Source organism: Platichthys flesus, chromosome 16 (genome assembly GCF_949316205.1).
Source record: "Platichthys flesus chromosome 16, fPlaFle2.1, whole genome shotgun sequence".
NCBI classification, from domain to species: domain Eukaryota; kingdom Metazoa; phylum Chordata; class Actinopteri; order Pleuronectiformes; family Pleuronectidae; genus Platichthys; species Platichthys flesus.
This window is the reverse complement of record NC_084960.1, coordinates 14,973,733-14,987,891: the sequence shown is the minus strand read 5'-3', so window position 1 is coordinate 14,987,891 and position 14,159 is coordinate 14,973,733. Positions and strand designations below refer to the sequence as shown.

General features: G+C 42.8%; 1 protein-coding gene across 1 annotated transcript in view; it reads left to right on the top strand.

The window, feature by feature from the left end:
- The first annotated feature begins 587 nt into the window (after positions 1–587).
- Positions 588–14,159, top strand: part of asic2 (acid-sensing (proton-gated) ion channel 2) — a 355,981-nt gene continuing 342,409 nt past the window's right edge. Inside the window, exons 1-2 of the mRNA XM_062408953.1 lie at positions 588–862; positions 1,487–2,107. Of these exons, the coding sequence (XP_062264937.1) occupies positions 1,532–2,107 (576 nt within the window). The 5' untranslated portion in view covers positions 588–862; positions 1,487–1,531. The remainder of the gene's footprint in view (positions 863–1,486; positions 2,108–14,159) is intronic.

Here is a 14,159-nt window from a genome sequence, read left to right as displayed (position 1 = left end):
AAACTCTGACTGTTGTTTGTGCGTATGCACCAAACAGCAGTTCAGAGTACTCGGCCTTCTTGGAGACCCTGAATGGAGTCCTGATGAGAGGAGAGATATTATTTTGTGCTCATCTCTGCCCTCAGCCTACATCTCCCTGCCCTCACTCCTCCGTCTCCGCTTCTACTTCACTTCCCATGACATACACTCCCACCCTTGACCAAGCAGCCACCACTGTTTCCCCTCCCTTTACTATCTGTATCTCTCGACAGCCTCCTGATTTGCATCCATCCATCACTCTGTCTGTGGTGACAAAAAGTGGAAGTATGAAGGGCTTAAAGACAGATGAGTGAAGGTGGCGCCGTGGGAGGAGGAGGGAGGAGGAAACCTATTCAGTGAGAGACTTGGCTGTGGAGAGAGCAAGCGAGGAGTGTGTTGCCTACCCTCCTCATTCTCCCCCTCCCTCTATTCCCTCACAGTCTATCTCGCTCTCTTGCACGCTCTCTCTCGCTCTGTGCGAGCATGTGTGTTGGTGTGTGCGATTCTCCTCTCTCCCGGCTCCGCTGTTGTTCGCTGCCGCCACAGATGAGCTGGGAAGAGGATGGAAAGCGGATGTATCTGGCCAGGGGAAAAGGAAAACCGGAGGAGTTTGGTTTCGGCATGCAAGACTAACCAGCGGCTCTGATCATCAACAGCACTCTCTCTCTCGCTCTCTCTCCCCCTCTCTTTATCTCTCCCCCTCATACTCCCCCCCCCCCCCCCCTCTCTCTCTCTCTCTGTGTGTCTCTCTCTCTTTCTCTCACTCACACGCACAAACACATACGCTCAGACTCACACACACTCGCGCCGGGTGGATGTCTCCTCGCTAGGCTGAACGAGAGAGGTGCTTAGGCTTGTGTTTTTAGTTGGGGGCATGGGAGATCCTGAGAAACCTGGATGTGTGTGTGTATATATATGTGCGTGAGAATCAGCTTGCACACTCATGCATGAGTGAATTACTGTGCGAGTGTGTTTTTTTTTTTGGAGATGAGTCGGGACGTTACACACGCACACACAGAGGCAGCTTTGATTGGCTTGCGGCTTAAGTGACTCTCACCTCTTCGCTGCGGGTGTCACAGAGGAATTACCTCTGGGATTTTTTTGTCAATGAAATGAAGTAGTCAAAGAGGGCAGTTTCGAGTTTGGGTAGATTATTTGTTAAGTGGCTGTGTGTATGAAGATGTATGGGGTGTAGCATGAGCGACCGGCCGTTTCAGGAACTCTCAGCTCAAGGGAGTGATTGATTTGAGGTGCAGTGGAGAAGGCTGCATGGGGGAAGCATCTTCATCCTGTCTTTTATTTTTAGGGTTCCAGAGGTCTTCATCTGTCATTTTCTATGACTTAACTGGTTTCTCTCTTCTTCTTTCTGCCTTTATTTTCCCTTACTCCCTGCGTCTTATCAGTATGGACGGTATGTATATGAGATGTGACTCTAAATCTTTTATGGATGTTTCCTCTGTCTGTGCAGGTGTGAGTGCACCTGGGGCTCTCTGGCTGAGGAGCTGGAGGGCTGATGATGGATCTGAAGGAGAGCTGTGGCAGTCAGGGGAGCCAGGAGAGCTCCAGTTTACATCCCACCTCCTGGCAGGCCTTTGCTCACACCAGCACACTACATGGCCTGCGCTTTGTCTTCCCTTATGGTCAGACCAGCGTGCGCCGTTTGCTCTGGGCCGCAGCACTGCTGGCCTGCTTGGGACTGTTGGCCTTGGAGAGTGCAGAACGCCTGGCCTATTTCCTCTCCTACCCTCACGTGACCAGCGTGGATGCCGTGGTATCGGGCAGCCTGGTCTTCCCCGCAGTGACCATTTGCAACCTCAATGCATATCGCTTTAGTCGCCTCACGCGTAATGATCTGTACCACGCAGGGGAGCTTATGGCCATGCTGGATGTGCACCTGAAAATCCCCCAGCCACACCTGGCTGAGCCGGACGTCTTGGCGTTCCTGCAGGAAAAAGCCAACTTCACCAAATATAAGCCCGCTACGTTCAGCATGAAGGAGTTCATCGAGAGAGTCGGCCACGACCTGGGAGAGATGATGCTGTACTGTCGCTACCAAGGCCAGGAGTGCAGCCATAGCGACTTCCAAACCGTGAGTACACTGATATATCTCTTGTAAATGTCAGCTCTGTTATGAGATTATTTAGGGTCAGGGGGCATCTGTTGCCTCCCAACCTGTAAAAGACCACTGTATGTATGTGTTTGCTTCTAAGTCTTACAAGTTTAATTTTCTCCTGCCAGTAAAATACCTTATGCTGATGGCTGCTCTTTCCCTCCCATGCTGCTGCGCTGGGAGTCTCCTGCTGTGTTTCCTCCTTGGGAGTGTTTGGCTTCGTTGATTGACTCAAGATTTGTTCAGCAAATACACTCTGCTGTTAGCTTGTTGTTGTCCTCAGCCTTCATATAACAAAACTGTGCTTACTGGCACGTACAGCTCTGCAACAGGTGTGCAGTAATTAAGTCACTGAAGGAGAGTAATTGTTTTTTTCTTGGGCCGTAGTGAACAATAAATTCCTCCCAATCCCTCTGCTGCTTTCTTTCTTAACTTTTGCAGCCAGAAAGTTTCTCTTTTCCCTTTCCACTGCAAAGATCATTCAAGGGATGTTTATTTACCTGCTGGTTTTTCAGATAGAGAATAAAGTGCAGCATTATTTTGATGCGTTTTGGTGTTTTTGGAATTAAAACAACTCTTTTGGCTTTTTGTTGAGGAGCAGCTTGTTGTTTGTTTGTTCATATGTCAAGACTGTTGTTGTAGAATCTGTAGACCAGAACAACTTGGTCTTATGTTGTTGAAGTGCAGTTTATTTTGTTGAAGTGGTAAAACGGAAGTGCTGATCAATTAAGGCCTTTGAATGAATATGTTATTTGGCAGAGCAAAAGGAGCAAGTTCTTGCTGGCACCGAGTTGGATTTGATATTAAAACACATTATCCTGAACACTCACTTGTTACATGCTCCCTCTCTCTCAGACTGATAGTTTAAGTCAGTGAGTGAATATTTGAACAGCACACAAAGTGTATAATAGCAAATGAAATAGTAAAGCACAATCTAGCTTTCCTGTCTGCTCTGTTTGTTTCTTCTTAGACGAACAGAACGTCTGAAAGCTTTACAGGTCTTCTAAAATCCCTTTGGAGACTCTAGTGAAGGATTTGGTCGCTCGCCAGTGTCTCTGCAAGATTTTTACCAGAAGTCACATACAGTATATTCCTGCAGAGCATTTTTAGATGCATAAACTGCACATGCATCTAACAATGCTATTGGGCCTCATTCACCAACCGTTCTTACCCAATTTTACGATGTTTTGGTGATTATGGATTTGTTCTTAGGTAAGAAAATAATCTACGCACCCTGAATAGCACCCTTACGCAAACTGAAATGCTTGTATAAAATAATCAGTTGGTGTTTTTTGCTTTTAAATATACAGTTGTATAAATTACCATAATCTTAAATTTGTATTAAAGAAAACAACAGAAAAAAAACTGAAAATCTATTTGAAAAGATATAAATGAAATCTATGATATAAATTATCAAATATTTATTTCCTACTTTTGATTTCCATGATGTTCTCCTGGCGGATGCTCGCACGAGAATAGGTAATGCGCTTCTGCCCCCGGTGTGGCCCCGGTGTCAGGCTCAGGTCGAGTATCCACAGATGTTCAGCTGAGTGTTCACCTGCAGTTTTTCCAATGATGTGCATCTCCAACTCAGATAACTCTGTGCACTTCCCTTTTCTTATACCTTCCTTCTGTCTCTTCTGTGTTTGACAATATTTATTTAATTTCAACTTTGAGATCAAACAAATGTTTTACTTTTTACCGATGAAGCTTTTTCTGAATGTGTAACAGGATTTCATGTATCGTTTTTTGTGGTGTGGCGTTATCAGAATCAGTAGAGTCAGTGTGATGCAGAGTCAGTGTGATGCAGGGGGCTTGTTTGTGAGCCCCACTGCCATGGGGAAACAACTGTTCAGGTGACGCGAGGTTTTAGTCCTGATGGCCCGCAACCTTTTTCCGGATGGGAGTCTCTGCAACAGGTGGTGAGTGGGATGGGAAGGATCACAATGATCTTGCCTGCTCTCTTTCTCGTCCTGGAGTGGAACAGATCTATGAGAGCCGGCAGGTCAGGTGAATCTGACGTAAAGTATTTCTATTATTTGTTAGCCTACTCCTGGAGTTGTGATATCTAGTGCACTGAATACCAGATGTTATGTTTTCATCCCTATCAGTTTGTTTGGTGGTTGGTTTGTATGTTTTTTTTTTTTTTGTAAAGTAGGCCCGTAATGTTCTTTGTTTCGCTATAAAAATCATGACACCAGACCATCTCAGAAGTTGCTAGTTGAAGTATTTTGAGTTCGGAACCGTAGACTGTAAAGTAATGATTAAAGTCGAGTACTGTCTTCCTCGTACTGTGCAACTGCTGCCAACAGGTGAGCCCAAAATCTGTGGGCTCACCTGTTGGCAGCAGCTAAGGAGGCACCACCGACGAGCAGTGCAACCAACACTGCGTGCATGGGGAAGGGGCTTCAACGTAAACAGCTCTGGGATCACATTTGCTTTGATGCTCTCATCATTGTGTTTAGAATAGACTCTGTTTTCTAGATCCTAGATATTAAAAGCTTATCCGTCTGTTGGACTGATCCTGTCACATTGAGAGATGCCCAATGCACAGACATTAATTGGAAAAGCAACATTTGTGTTTTTATATGTTAGCCACAGTAATATGCCTTTCACACCTTTGGACAGATGCTCCCCCTGGAGCTCTGACCCATATGTCAATGAGCTGCAGCAAAGCTACAAGTGAACAGGTCCCTGCTCGTGTCTGCAAGGAGAACATGTGATTTTCATAATTGCATTCTGTTGAGTCTTAAGGGGGTTAATGCCAAGCCTGCTCAGCCCAGTCTCCATCTTCAGCCCAGTCTCTATTTGACTCCCCTTAGTAACCATCTTGCATGTTTTCTGACGTGCCTTTGACCTCAAGCTGGGTTCAAAGATAATCATGTTGACAGAGAGGCTACTAGAAGGCACTGTCATCCTCTTTGCCCTCTGCCTGTTGCTGCTGCAGCCGAGCTCCTCCCGACTTCTCCTCACTCCTCTCTGATGACTTGCTCTCTCTCTTCTCTCTCTGTCACTGCAGCGACAGACCTCCCCGGCGCCTTCTGAGAGCAACGCAAAAAAAATTATACAGGTTCCCAAAAATAGAAAACTGCATGCATGAATGCACTCAAGACACATGCATTCAGATAAACACACGCATAGAGAGCCACTGAAATATATGTATACATGACAGAGCACGCGCTGGCAGACGGACCACATTTCCGTGACACTCCAGGGACCAGAGTCAGCGTTTGAGTGACATTGTGATGAATGACCGCAGGGAGGATTGTGGGGTTATGGGAGTCAATGTGATGTGACTGATGGAACTGGAGCAGCACTGCACAAATGGGAAATGGCATCAGTCTACGCATTTCCACCTATAAGCACGTATAATGTCTCCTCAGATGTGCAGGCTGCTCATCTCGCTAATTCACAAGCTCATACAAGAGCATGTCTGCAACCCAACCAACCTGATTCATCCTTAATAAGCACTTTGGTAAACTTGTTTTTCGAGGATTTCAGAAAGGAGGGCACGTCTCGAGCCAAATTAATTATTCTGCCATCCAAACAGAAAGTGAAGAGAATGTACAAAAGCCTTCTTTCAGCCTGTTCAGAGATTCCTTAAAATCCAGCATCTGACAGAACGCTGAGTGGTCAGCTTTAAAGGTCGTTCTTATCAAATTAATGCAATTTGTATTTTGATGTAAGGCTCATCTTTAGTTTTTCTTATACTATTGGAAACAGTATGAAAGTAATGAGCAGCTGAGTCGTGAGACCTCGGTAGAGCGCTACCATCGCCTGATTGCCACTATGCCAATTGCAGACTTAAAGGGGACATATTATGAAAATGTCACTTTTGTAGTGCTTCAACACGTTAATTTGGGTATCTGGCATGTCTACCGTCTAAAAAATACAGAAAAAAACAACTCCCGCTATTTGTTGTGGTTCCTCTGTCAGAAACGATACGCTAGATGGCGTCAAATGGGATTACGACCGAAAAATACGTAATGTTCCAAACATGCCAATGTAGGGAGTCTCGCTACATGGCCTTGGACCACCCCCCACCATCATCTCACCGGCTCCGGGGGAGCCGGGCCATCTCTCCCTGGCTCGCCGTCTCCCCCCCGGTGGCGTTAGCCGTCTCCCCCAGCTAGCGTTAGCTCGCTGCTGCTACCCGTCAGACATCTAAGTGGCCGAATAAACAGGCCGATCGTCGAGGCGGAGGCCCCCGGGACACCTCTAAACATTGACTCAAAAGTGTTGAAGGATGCTGCTGCTGCGCCAGCTACTGCTCCCACTGCAGGGCTGCGCTGGGGAGCAAGGGCGCTGGGGCTCTCGCAGCCATGCTTCTACCCACCTGACTGGTTCCAAACGATATGGTTGCAAGATCTATCAATCTGAGGAGGGCTGGTTTAGACAGGGTAAAAAGGTGCTGTTTTAAATGATCCTGTTACAGACATTTCTTTAAGACCCAAAGGAACCATATCAACTGTGCTAAAATGGGCATACGATGGGTCCATTTAAGGTAGTAGCGCTTCATTTCTGAATAGTGGGAGGCAATGGAGATGTGTTTTCCATCTTTATGTTCACTCTGGGTCAAACAACCAAATTAATATATATGGGTAGTTGACAAATAAGGGTGAAACAGTTTTTTTTTAAATAAAGACCTAATGAGGATTATAGTTGTATGAAATTATAATGTTCAAATGCTGACTATTTTTAAACTGCTAGTGTTCCGTGGATTTTTGGTAAAAAAAATTTTTTAAGCTTTTCTTATAGCTTCAGCCACAATTTGTCCTGCGGTGTGACATGTCACTATGACAAAATTAAAATATTTTACTATTATTGATTTCAAGTATAAATCAGTTATATTTAAAGTTTAAGAAGTACTCTTACAGAATGACAAAATCACCACAGAACATGGCCGTCACACCACAGGACATTTTCATCCTAGTGGCCATTTTGAGTCATTGCTATACAAGGCTGACCTTAGCTATTATGCTAACTGAATAATAACACAGTTTTAACCTTAATATGTTTAATTGAAAAAAATATTTGTTACAAATTTTGAACTACAGCCGTCACACTACAGGACTCTCAAAAGGACATTCATTGTCTGACAGACAAGGTGATATTTATGAAATTTATCAGATGGTAACACTCACTTGGTAGGGGGATAAACTAAGGACCCCTATAGGTGTCAATGTAACTGCCGTTTAAAAAAATCAGATTTTCCATGTCACGCCACAGGACAGCGTTTGTGGTACGAAAGGTATTTTGCTGTAAATACTAATATACTGTTTTTGTACATACTAAAACCTAATATTAATAAAGTCATTATATACAATATAATGCATTGGCAATCATTAGCTGCTCCAGATATTTCTGGTTTATTTTGTTAATATGTAAGTTTAATGCTTCACCTATGTTATGGTCATACCGCAGGACATTTTGCGTATTCACCTTGAAATATAATCAAAACATAACATTTCATACAAAATCGTAAGTTTAAAACAAAGTACCATAATATGCCTCACATCCATGTGTTGTTTAAGTGGCAAAATGCATCTAAGTAAAAAATGTACACTTAATTACAGGAAAATCATGCGTCATGTCATCCACCCATATATTAATGTATATTCATATTTTCTCATGAAGTTGCAAATATACAACTGTGCCTGATCACAACTTAATATTTTCCTGTGGTCAAAACACTGTCATTTTAATCACACAACTCAATCTTGGAAGGTGTGTTGATGTCAGTGTGAGTAGAAAATGTGTCATGTGTATTTTAATTAGTGGACTCCCCTTTACCTGGCTCTATTTTTGCCGTGTTTGATTACAACCGTGGTTAAAAGCTGATTGATCACACTGAAAAGCAGCATCAGTGTCAGCCAGAGCGGATTATCTCAGTGGGCCTGGCCTGCGCTCCCTGCATGCCTCAGTTATATAAATATAAAGACCCCTGGAGCACTGCAGGCCGGGAAGGACCCTATCACACATCACATGCCTTAATGTTGAACCTGATTGCAGCCAGACCCTGAGCTCTGTATCACACAGACACTAATTAGCAACTCGTCTGTTCCCCTTACCGCAGCCTTGTTGGATCAGCGCTGCAAATGTAATGGTGCTGGCTGTTTACAGCAACAGCAATTAGCCATTACACACAACCCATGGCCTTATCACTTCACTCGCTGATTATTGCACGGGTAGATTTGCCTCGCTCTCACCAGCAGAGTCGCACAAAACCACTATCAGTCACCCATTGGGGAGGACTGTGTTCTTTTATAATCTATCCTCCCACTCCTCCTCTGGTTGCTCAATCACACTAACTGCATTTCATCATTTGTAGACTCATTTCTAAACATTTGAAAGCCTAATGCATTAGGTTTTACTGGGTGTAATGTATTAATCACTAATGTGGCATTACCATGGCATTTTACATCCCCGGTGGGCATAATGTCTGAGTCTCTTAAAGGGCATGGAAAGTGCCGCTGCCAACCGTAAGCCCACCACTCTGAAACACCCCGGAGAGGAAGCAACAACCTGTGCTATTTAACCAGCTCGAGATGAAAGCTGGTGTGCAGACACAGATGGCTCAGTGTGGATATGTGGTTGATGCTGCATCTGTCTGCAGTTGTGGATTTTTGTTCCTCATCCTAAAACATCTCATTTTGACTTTGGGCTGGGCGGAAATTAGTGATTTAATTACAAGCTAAAACAAGTAATTCAGGATTTTCTTTTGTGTCCAACTAAAATATGAAAGTTTGACATAACTCCAAACAACTGCATCTATTTTCAGATCTTTATTTATGAAAAGGAGACACAAATGCTGTATGGTCTTGCTCATTTAATAAGGATCTTAGGTACTTCAGAGGCGCATGAACTAAACAACAAAATCATGATCAAATGATGTCTGAGCTTATTTACTTCATCAAACTAAGCCGGTCAGGGATGAGTAAGGTTATCTGTGCTTTGTTTACTAAATTAATTCCCTTCTGGCTTTTGAAATATTTTTGAAAGAAACATCAGTTACTGACTAAATATTTACCTGTTTATATCTATTAGTATGATTCTCATTTTATCCCCTTTGCATACCAAAGTAAATCTCATCAACATTAGTGAGCCAGTACGTATACAACAGGCTAGTTCCAAGACTTAATAATGCTGGTAATTGGCAGTCTAAGAGAACAATACACAAACGCATGTTAGAGGCATGTAGAAAAATAGATGGCAGCATTTTATTCGGCTCAATGCGATGAGGGGCATTCATTCCAAGACCAGCAGCAAAATACATTTTATGAAACACTTGAATGTGGTTGTGCATGGAATAAGTTTCAACACCAGACAGGTGCTCTGGATCCGCCTGATTTTACAGGATCCATGACTTAGAATTTACTAGGTACCATTAAGCAAATATAAAGAAATGTCCTACTTGTTCATTGTTTACTAAACATGGGTACATACAACTGACGACTGGCTGAAGCGACCACTGTTGTTGCGTTGAACATGTTGAGGCAAACACCGGGGGAAGCCAGCGGAAGAGAGGAGAGAACTGGCTGAAGTAAGGACTACAGCTGCGGTTTACATGTTGTGGAAGCGACGGAGAAGCAAGCACTGCCCATTTAGAAAAGCAGACAGCTCTGGGACTTTAACCGGCTCCTTCAAGAACTTTGTCTGGACGACTGTAGTTTCCAGCACTACCTAAGGCTAAGCAGTGACCGGTTTGATGACCCTCTAGCTCTGGTTGGTGCCAGTATTGAGTTTTTTAATTAAATTCTCAGAGCTGTTTGGCAATCATGACATTGAGTCAACCAAATTTGACCCAGAGTTAAAATATTTCAACTCAAGGGTGAATTCGTATACCGTATTATTCACAGTACTAAAAGCCTTACATTCATAGCCCTTAGGGAGAGATGCGATACTGGAGTCTAATCACATCTCTGCATTGATTTTGTATGTAATCTTGATGCGTGAAATCTTTTCTTCACGTCCGGTGTGATTGCAGCATAACATTTTTTTTGAAGGGCTAACAGAACTCCAATGTTTACAGAGACTTTCTTTATCAACCTCTGAAGCAAATCGACATTAAAGACAAATAAAGACAATTGATAGACTCAGCGTACCCTCAAGTTAGTATTCTTCAAGTACAAGGTCAAAACACTTGAAGACGCTAAGGTGCATAACTGTCTGTAGCATCTGCTGGTGGCTGATAACATCTACTGGTAGGTGGTAACTTAAATTGTGCCGAAGATCTTCAAACGTACAAAAGACATTCTATTGAATATTCTAAAATCAGCTGGCAATCTAGCCAACACCAAAAGTTGAGCTGCCGGTATCCAACATTTTGGAATACCTGCACTGCTCAGGAAATCACCATTATACATGTTTTCTTTGCTGGCCCAGTCAATCATAGTGGATGTTAAAGTAAGACAGAAAACCAGAGGTTAATGGCTGACATAGGTGTGTCGGTGACTGAGGAGAGGAAAAGTCTAGTTTGAGTAGGGATGTTGGCTGGCATTCCCTAGAGGAAGAGAAGCCGGCATCTGTGTCTGTATTTGTTCATGATTGTGTGTTTTATTGTGCTGGAGGGTCTGTTTTTATTTTCATGCATCTCTGGGTGTGTGTTATAATGTGCTGTCACATGAAGTCAGTCGTTGGTGGGTCCCGTGTGGGTGATGCACTGTGACACCCCAAAATACTTATGGGATATAAGGCCAAGTCTATAGGATTTAAGAAGATCCATCAGCAGTTGAGTATAATATCATTCATCTATTTCACAATATCATATGGTATGATGTTTTCATTTGGGTAACATCACATGAAACTAAGAATCATTGTGTTTTCATTACCTTAGAATGACTGCTTTATATCGACAAGAGCCGGTCTGCCATGTAGTATTTCTACATTAGCCAAAACTGGGCAAATTAAAGTCTTGCTCTAGACAGGGCGTTTCACTTTTATTACTGTATATTAACTGAAGGCCAACACAAGTTTTCCAAAACATCGGAGTCTGCTGTCATCCACGTACTGAAGTCACATCAGAGGAGCTGTTTGTGAGATGCAAATGTGTAAGTTGGTTTCAGGACAATTTCAAGAACATTTCCTGCCAACCCCCTGATAAAGTGTCCAGAAATCTCAAGTGAGAATACAGTGAAAATCCAAGGTGAGTGGAAGGGGGTGTCGATGAGGTTTCTAACATGTGATGTACGCAAAACATAAAAAAACATAAATAACCAAACAAAAGAATACAATTATCTCAGGCTGAATAGGATGGTAAAGACGATGTTAACTTGGAAAGACAACTATAGGGCTGCCGCGATTACTCGAAGTCATCGATGACATAAACGCTGAAAATGCGTCCATCAATATTTTTTTCATTTTTTTTTCTTCTATTTCCCTTTTCTATTTCTAAAACGTTTCATTTCTATTCATTATAACAAATGCGCCGCGCAGCACAGCGCTATTCTCAAGCGTGCTTGCGCCTGCTGTTCACGCGGGACACGCACTTCTCAGTGCCGTTCAGCCCGCGATTCTGCTTTCTCCGCTTGTTGTTGTATGTATCCCGTTCAATGTACTGGTTTAGGAGTAAATGATGATGGTCTCCATAGACCCCCTCTTTCTCTCTCTTTTAATCTGCTTGTGTGCTTGTAGCGAATGGGCAGAGGGGGATATTTAATTGGGATTGGGAAAATTGGGGAAATCAAAACACCAGGACAACATAAAGGGAATACAAAGTATGGGATGCATATTTGATAATTTATATAATTTAAAATACGTCATTAAAATCGTTTAAATCATTTTTCAGTGTGTTTCCTGGCGCGATGTGCTTGCGGCGAGCACATTTTTTTTTATGTTCAATGTTATTCACAACAGTTGATTGACATGTAGGGTTTAGCTAATAGGAAGCCCCTATGTTGGTATGTTGTGGACCATAGGATACGGAAGGGAGGACCCGAATAAAGATGTCATCATTAGTACACAGTTTGTCTCACACACATTATTAAGCAAACTCGATGCCGAAACCATCGGTGCAGGGCGCGAGGCACATCGCAGCCCATGTGAACCGCACAAAGGTTTAACAGGGGGATGGATAGGCGGCGCCTGGCTTTCCTTAGCGCCGTGCTGCGCGGTGCAGTGCTTCGGAAATTAAATGAAAGGCTAAATTCGAAAAAATGTATCATTTAGATCAGTGGTTCTCAAATTGGGCAATGGCTATTTTCAAAATGAAGGTGGGCACATTTACTTTTGACTGTTTTTGGAGTCTACTACTGAATTAGAATTTGTACCAGTAGTTTGCTGCATTGAACAACAATGATGACAACTTTTATTTCAAGAGAGAACTAAATAAAGCTGAGTCTGCTCTGTGACATGAAGCTGAACCTCATTCATCACCTGTCCTTCTTACTGCATAATCTGCTCTGCTTACTCCACACCTGGTCATGAGTGTGTTCTGCTGTGTCAATGCAGATGATGACTACATAAGCAATAAAGGCTGTCCTGAGCATACAGTGGTCAAATGTAATTTCATGCAGCCTGCAGTGATACTGCTCCTCCCGTCTTCTGTTTTTTTTCTCTTTCCCCTTCATGTCTCACTCTTCTTCTTCCACCCTCCATAATTTACCAGAAAGACTGAGCTGAGTGTTAGATGCTCGGACCGGGTGTTGAAAAAAATCACATGCCCTTCTTAAACAGGCTGACAGGCTCTTTTCGACTTTCTTTTTGTCCACCTGTCTGTCTCTGTTTAATCTCTGTAAGCTGCCCCGGAGCTCTTTTGATCTCGCTGTTCAGACTCACCTGAGCGCTGTCTGCATGAAGCCTCCAGGGTCTGTTTGCAGCGGTAAAACGATTTAGACTGCTTTAATAGAAAGGGACCAGTGCTTAAATGGATATCTGGATGTGTAGAGTCGCAGTGTCTTTTGTCATTTGGACCAAACGGGTCACATTTTGGGAATCCAGGAATGAATGTTTCTCTGGTGTAAAAATAGTCATTTTTAATTAATTTAGACAATTATTCAGATTTTCATTCGTCCAATGTTAGGGTCTAGCGTTTTTCAAACATTTCAGAGTGACCTTTCTACAATTCCTTGTGTCGAAAAATACAGACACTATTTGAAGAGCTGCTGTGATTTTCAATCAAGATTTTTTATGTCCACTGCGACTTCTCTGTCTGCCCAAAATACCAGTCTAAAACTTTAAATGTCAAGATATCCTTTCAACAATTCAACCTGCCAGCACTGGGGCCCTCTCAAGGTGCGGCCACTGTCCTCCTGGAACGGATCCTAACATCCGTGTCAGGACAATGTGCGCTCTTTTTGTCAAAATGACGCCCTTGTGAAGGACTATTTGGCTGTATTGGTTGACCGAAATATTTCTCTTTTATCTTGCGAATCCATCGCTAATTACAGGCTGAATGAATGATGAGTCTATTTACATTTTATTCGGCTAACATAGTAAACTGATGTAGTAAACATGAGAGACATGACGTTTATCAGGTATAGGATTATATTAAAAAAGGGCAAATATTTGGTTATTGTTATTAAGTCTAGATCAAGTTGGCAACTTATCATGAAGACATTGTTTTACTCATCACCACCATCTGCTCAGGAGTCATGCTTAGTGTCATAGCACTCTCTGCCAATCAAACTATTTGATGACAAATGTCTATAGTACTCAAGACATCTTGTGTGTATTATTAGGTGATGTGTAGAAATGTGTTTCTATCTGAGACACATGCACACACACACACACACATCTCTCTATAGTTGTGAGGACACTCAATGTAGATGGTGTATTTTTTGATTGAATGAAATGTAATTAACAGTTACATTTTTTAATTAAAAGTAAAATCATTTGCAGACTGCACTATGTAACACACCATTTAATATACTACCTAATGATTAAATTAAAAACTACACACACGCACTGTATCACTGTTTTTTTCACACAACCCACCACACAAAGTTTCACCAACTCCTCTGATCCCGCCTTTAACATGCAGTTACCTAGGCATGAGACGGCACCACTTTGGGTGTCAGTGACCCTTCTGCAG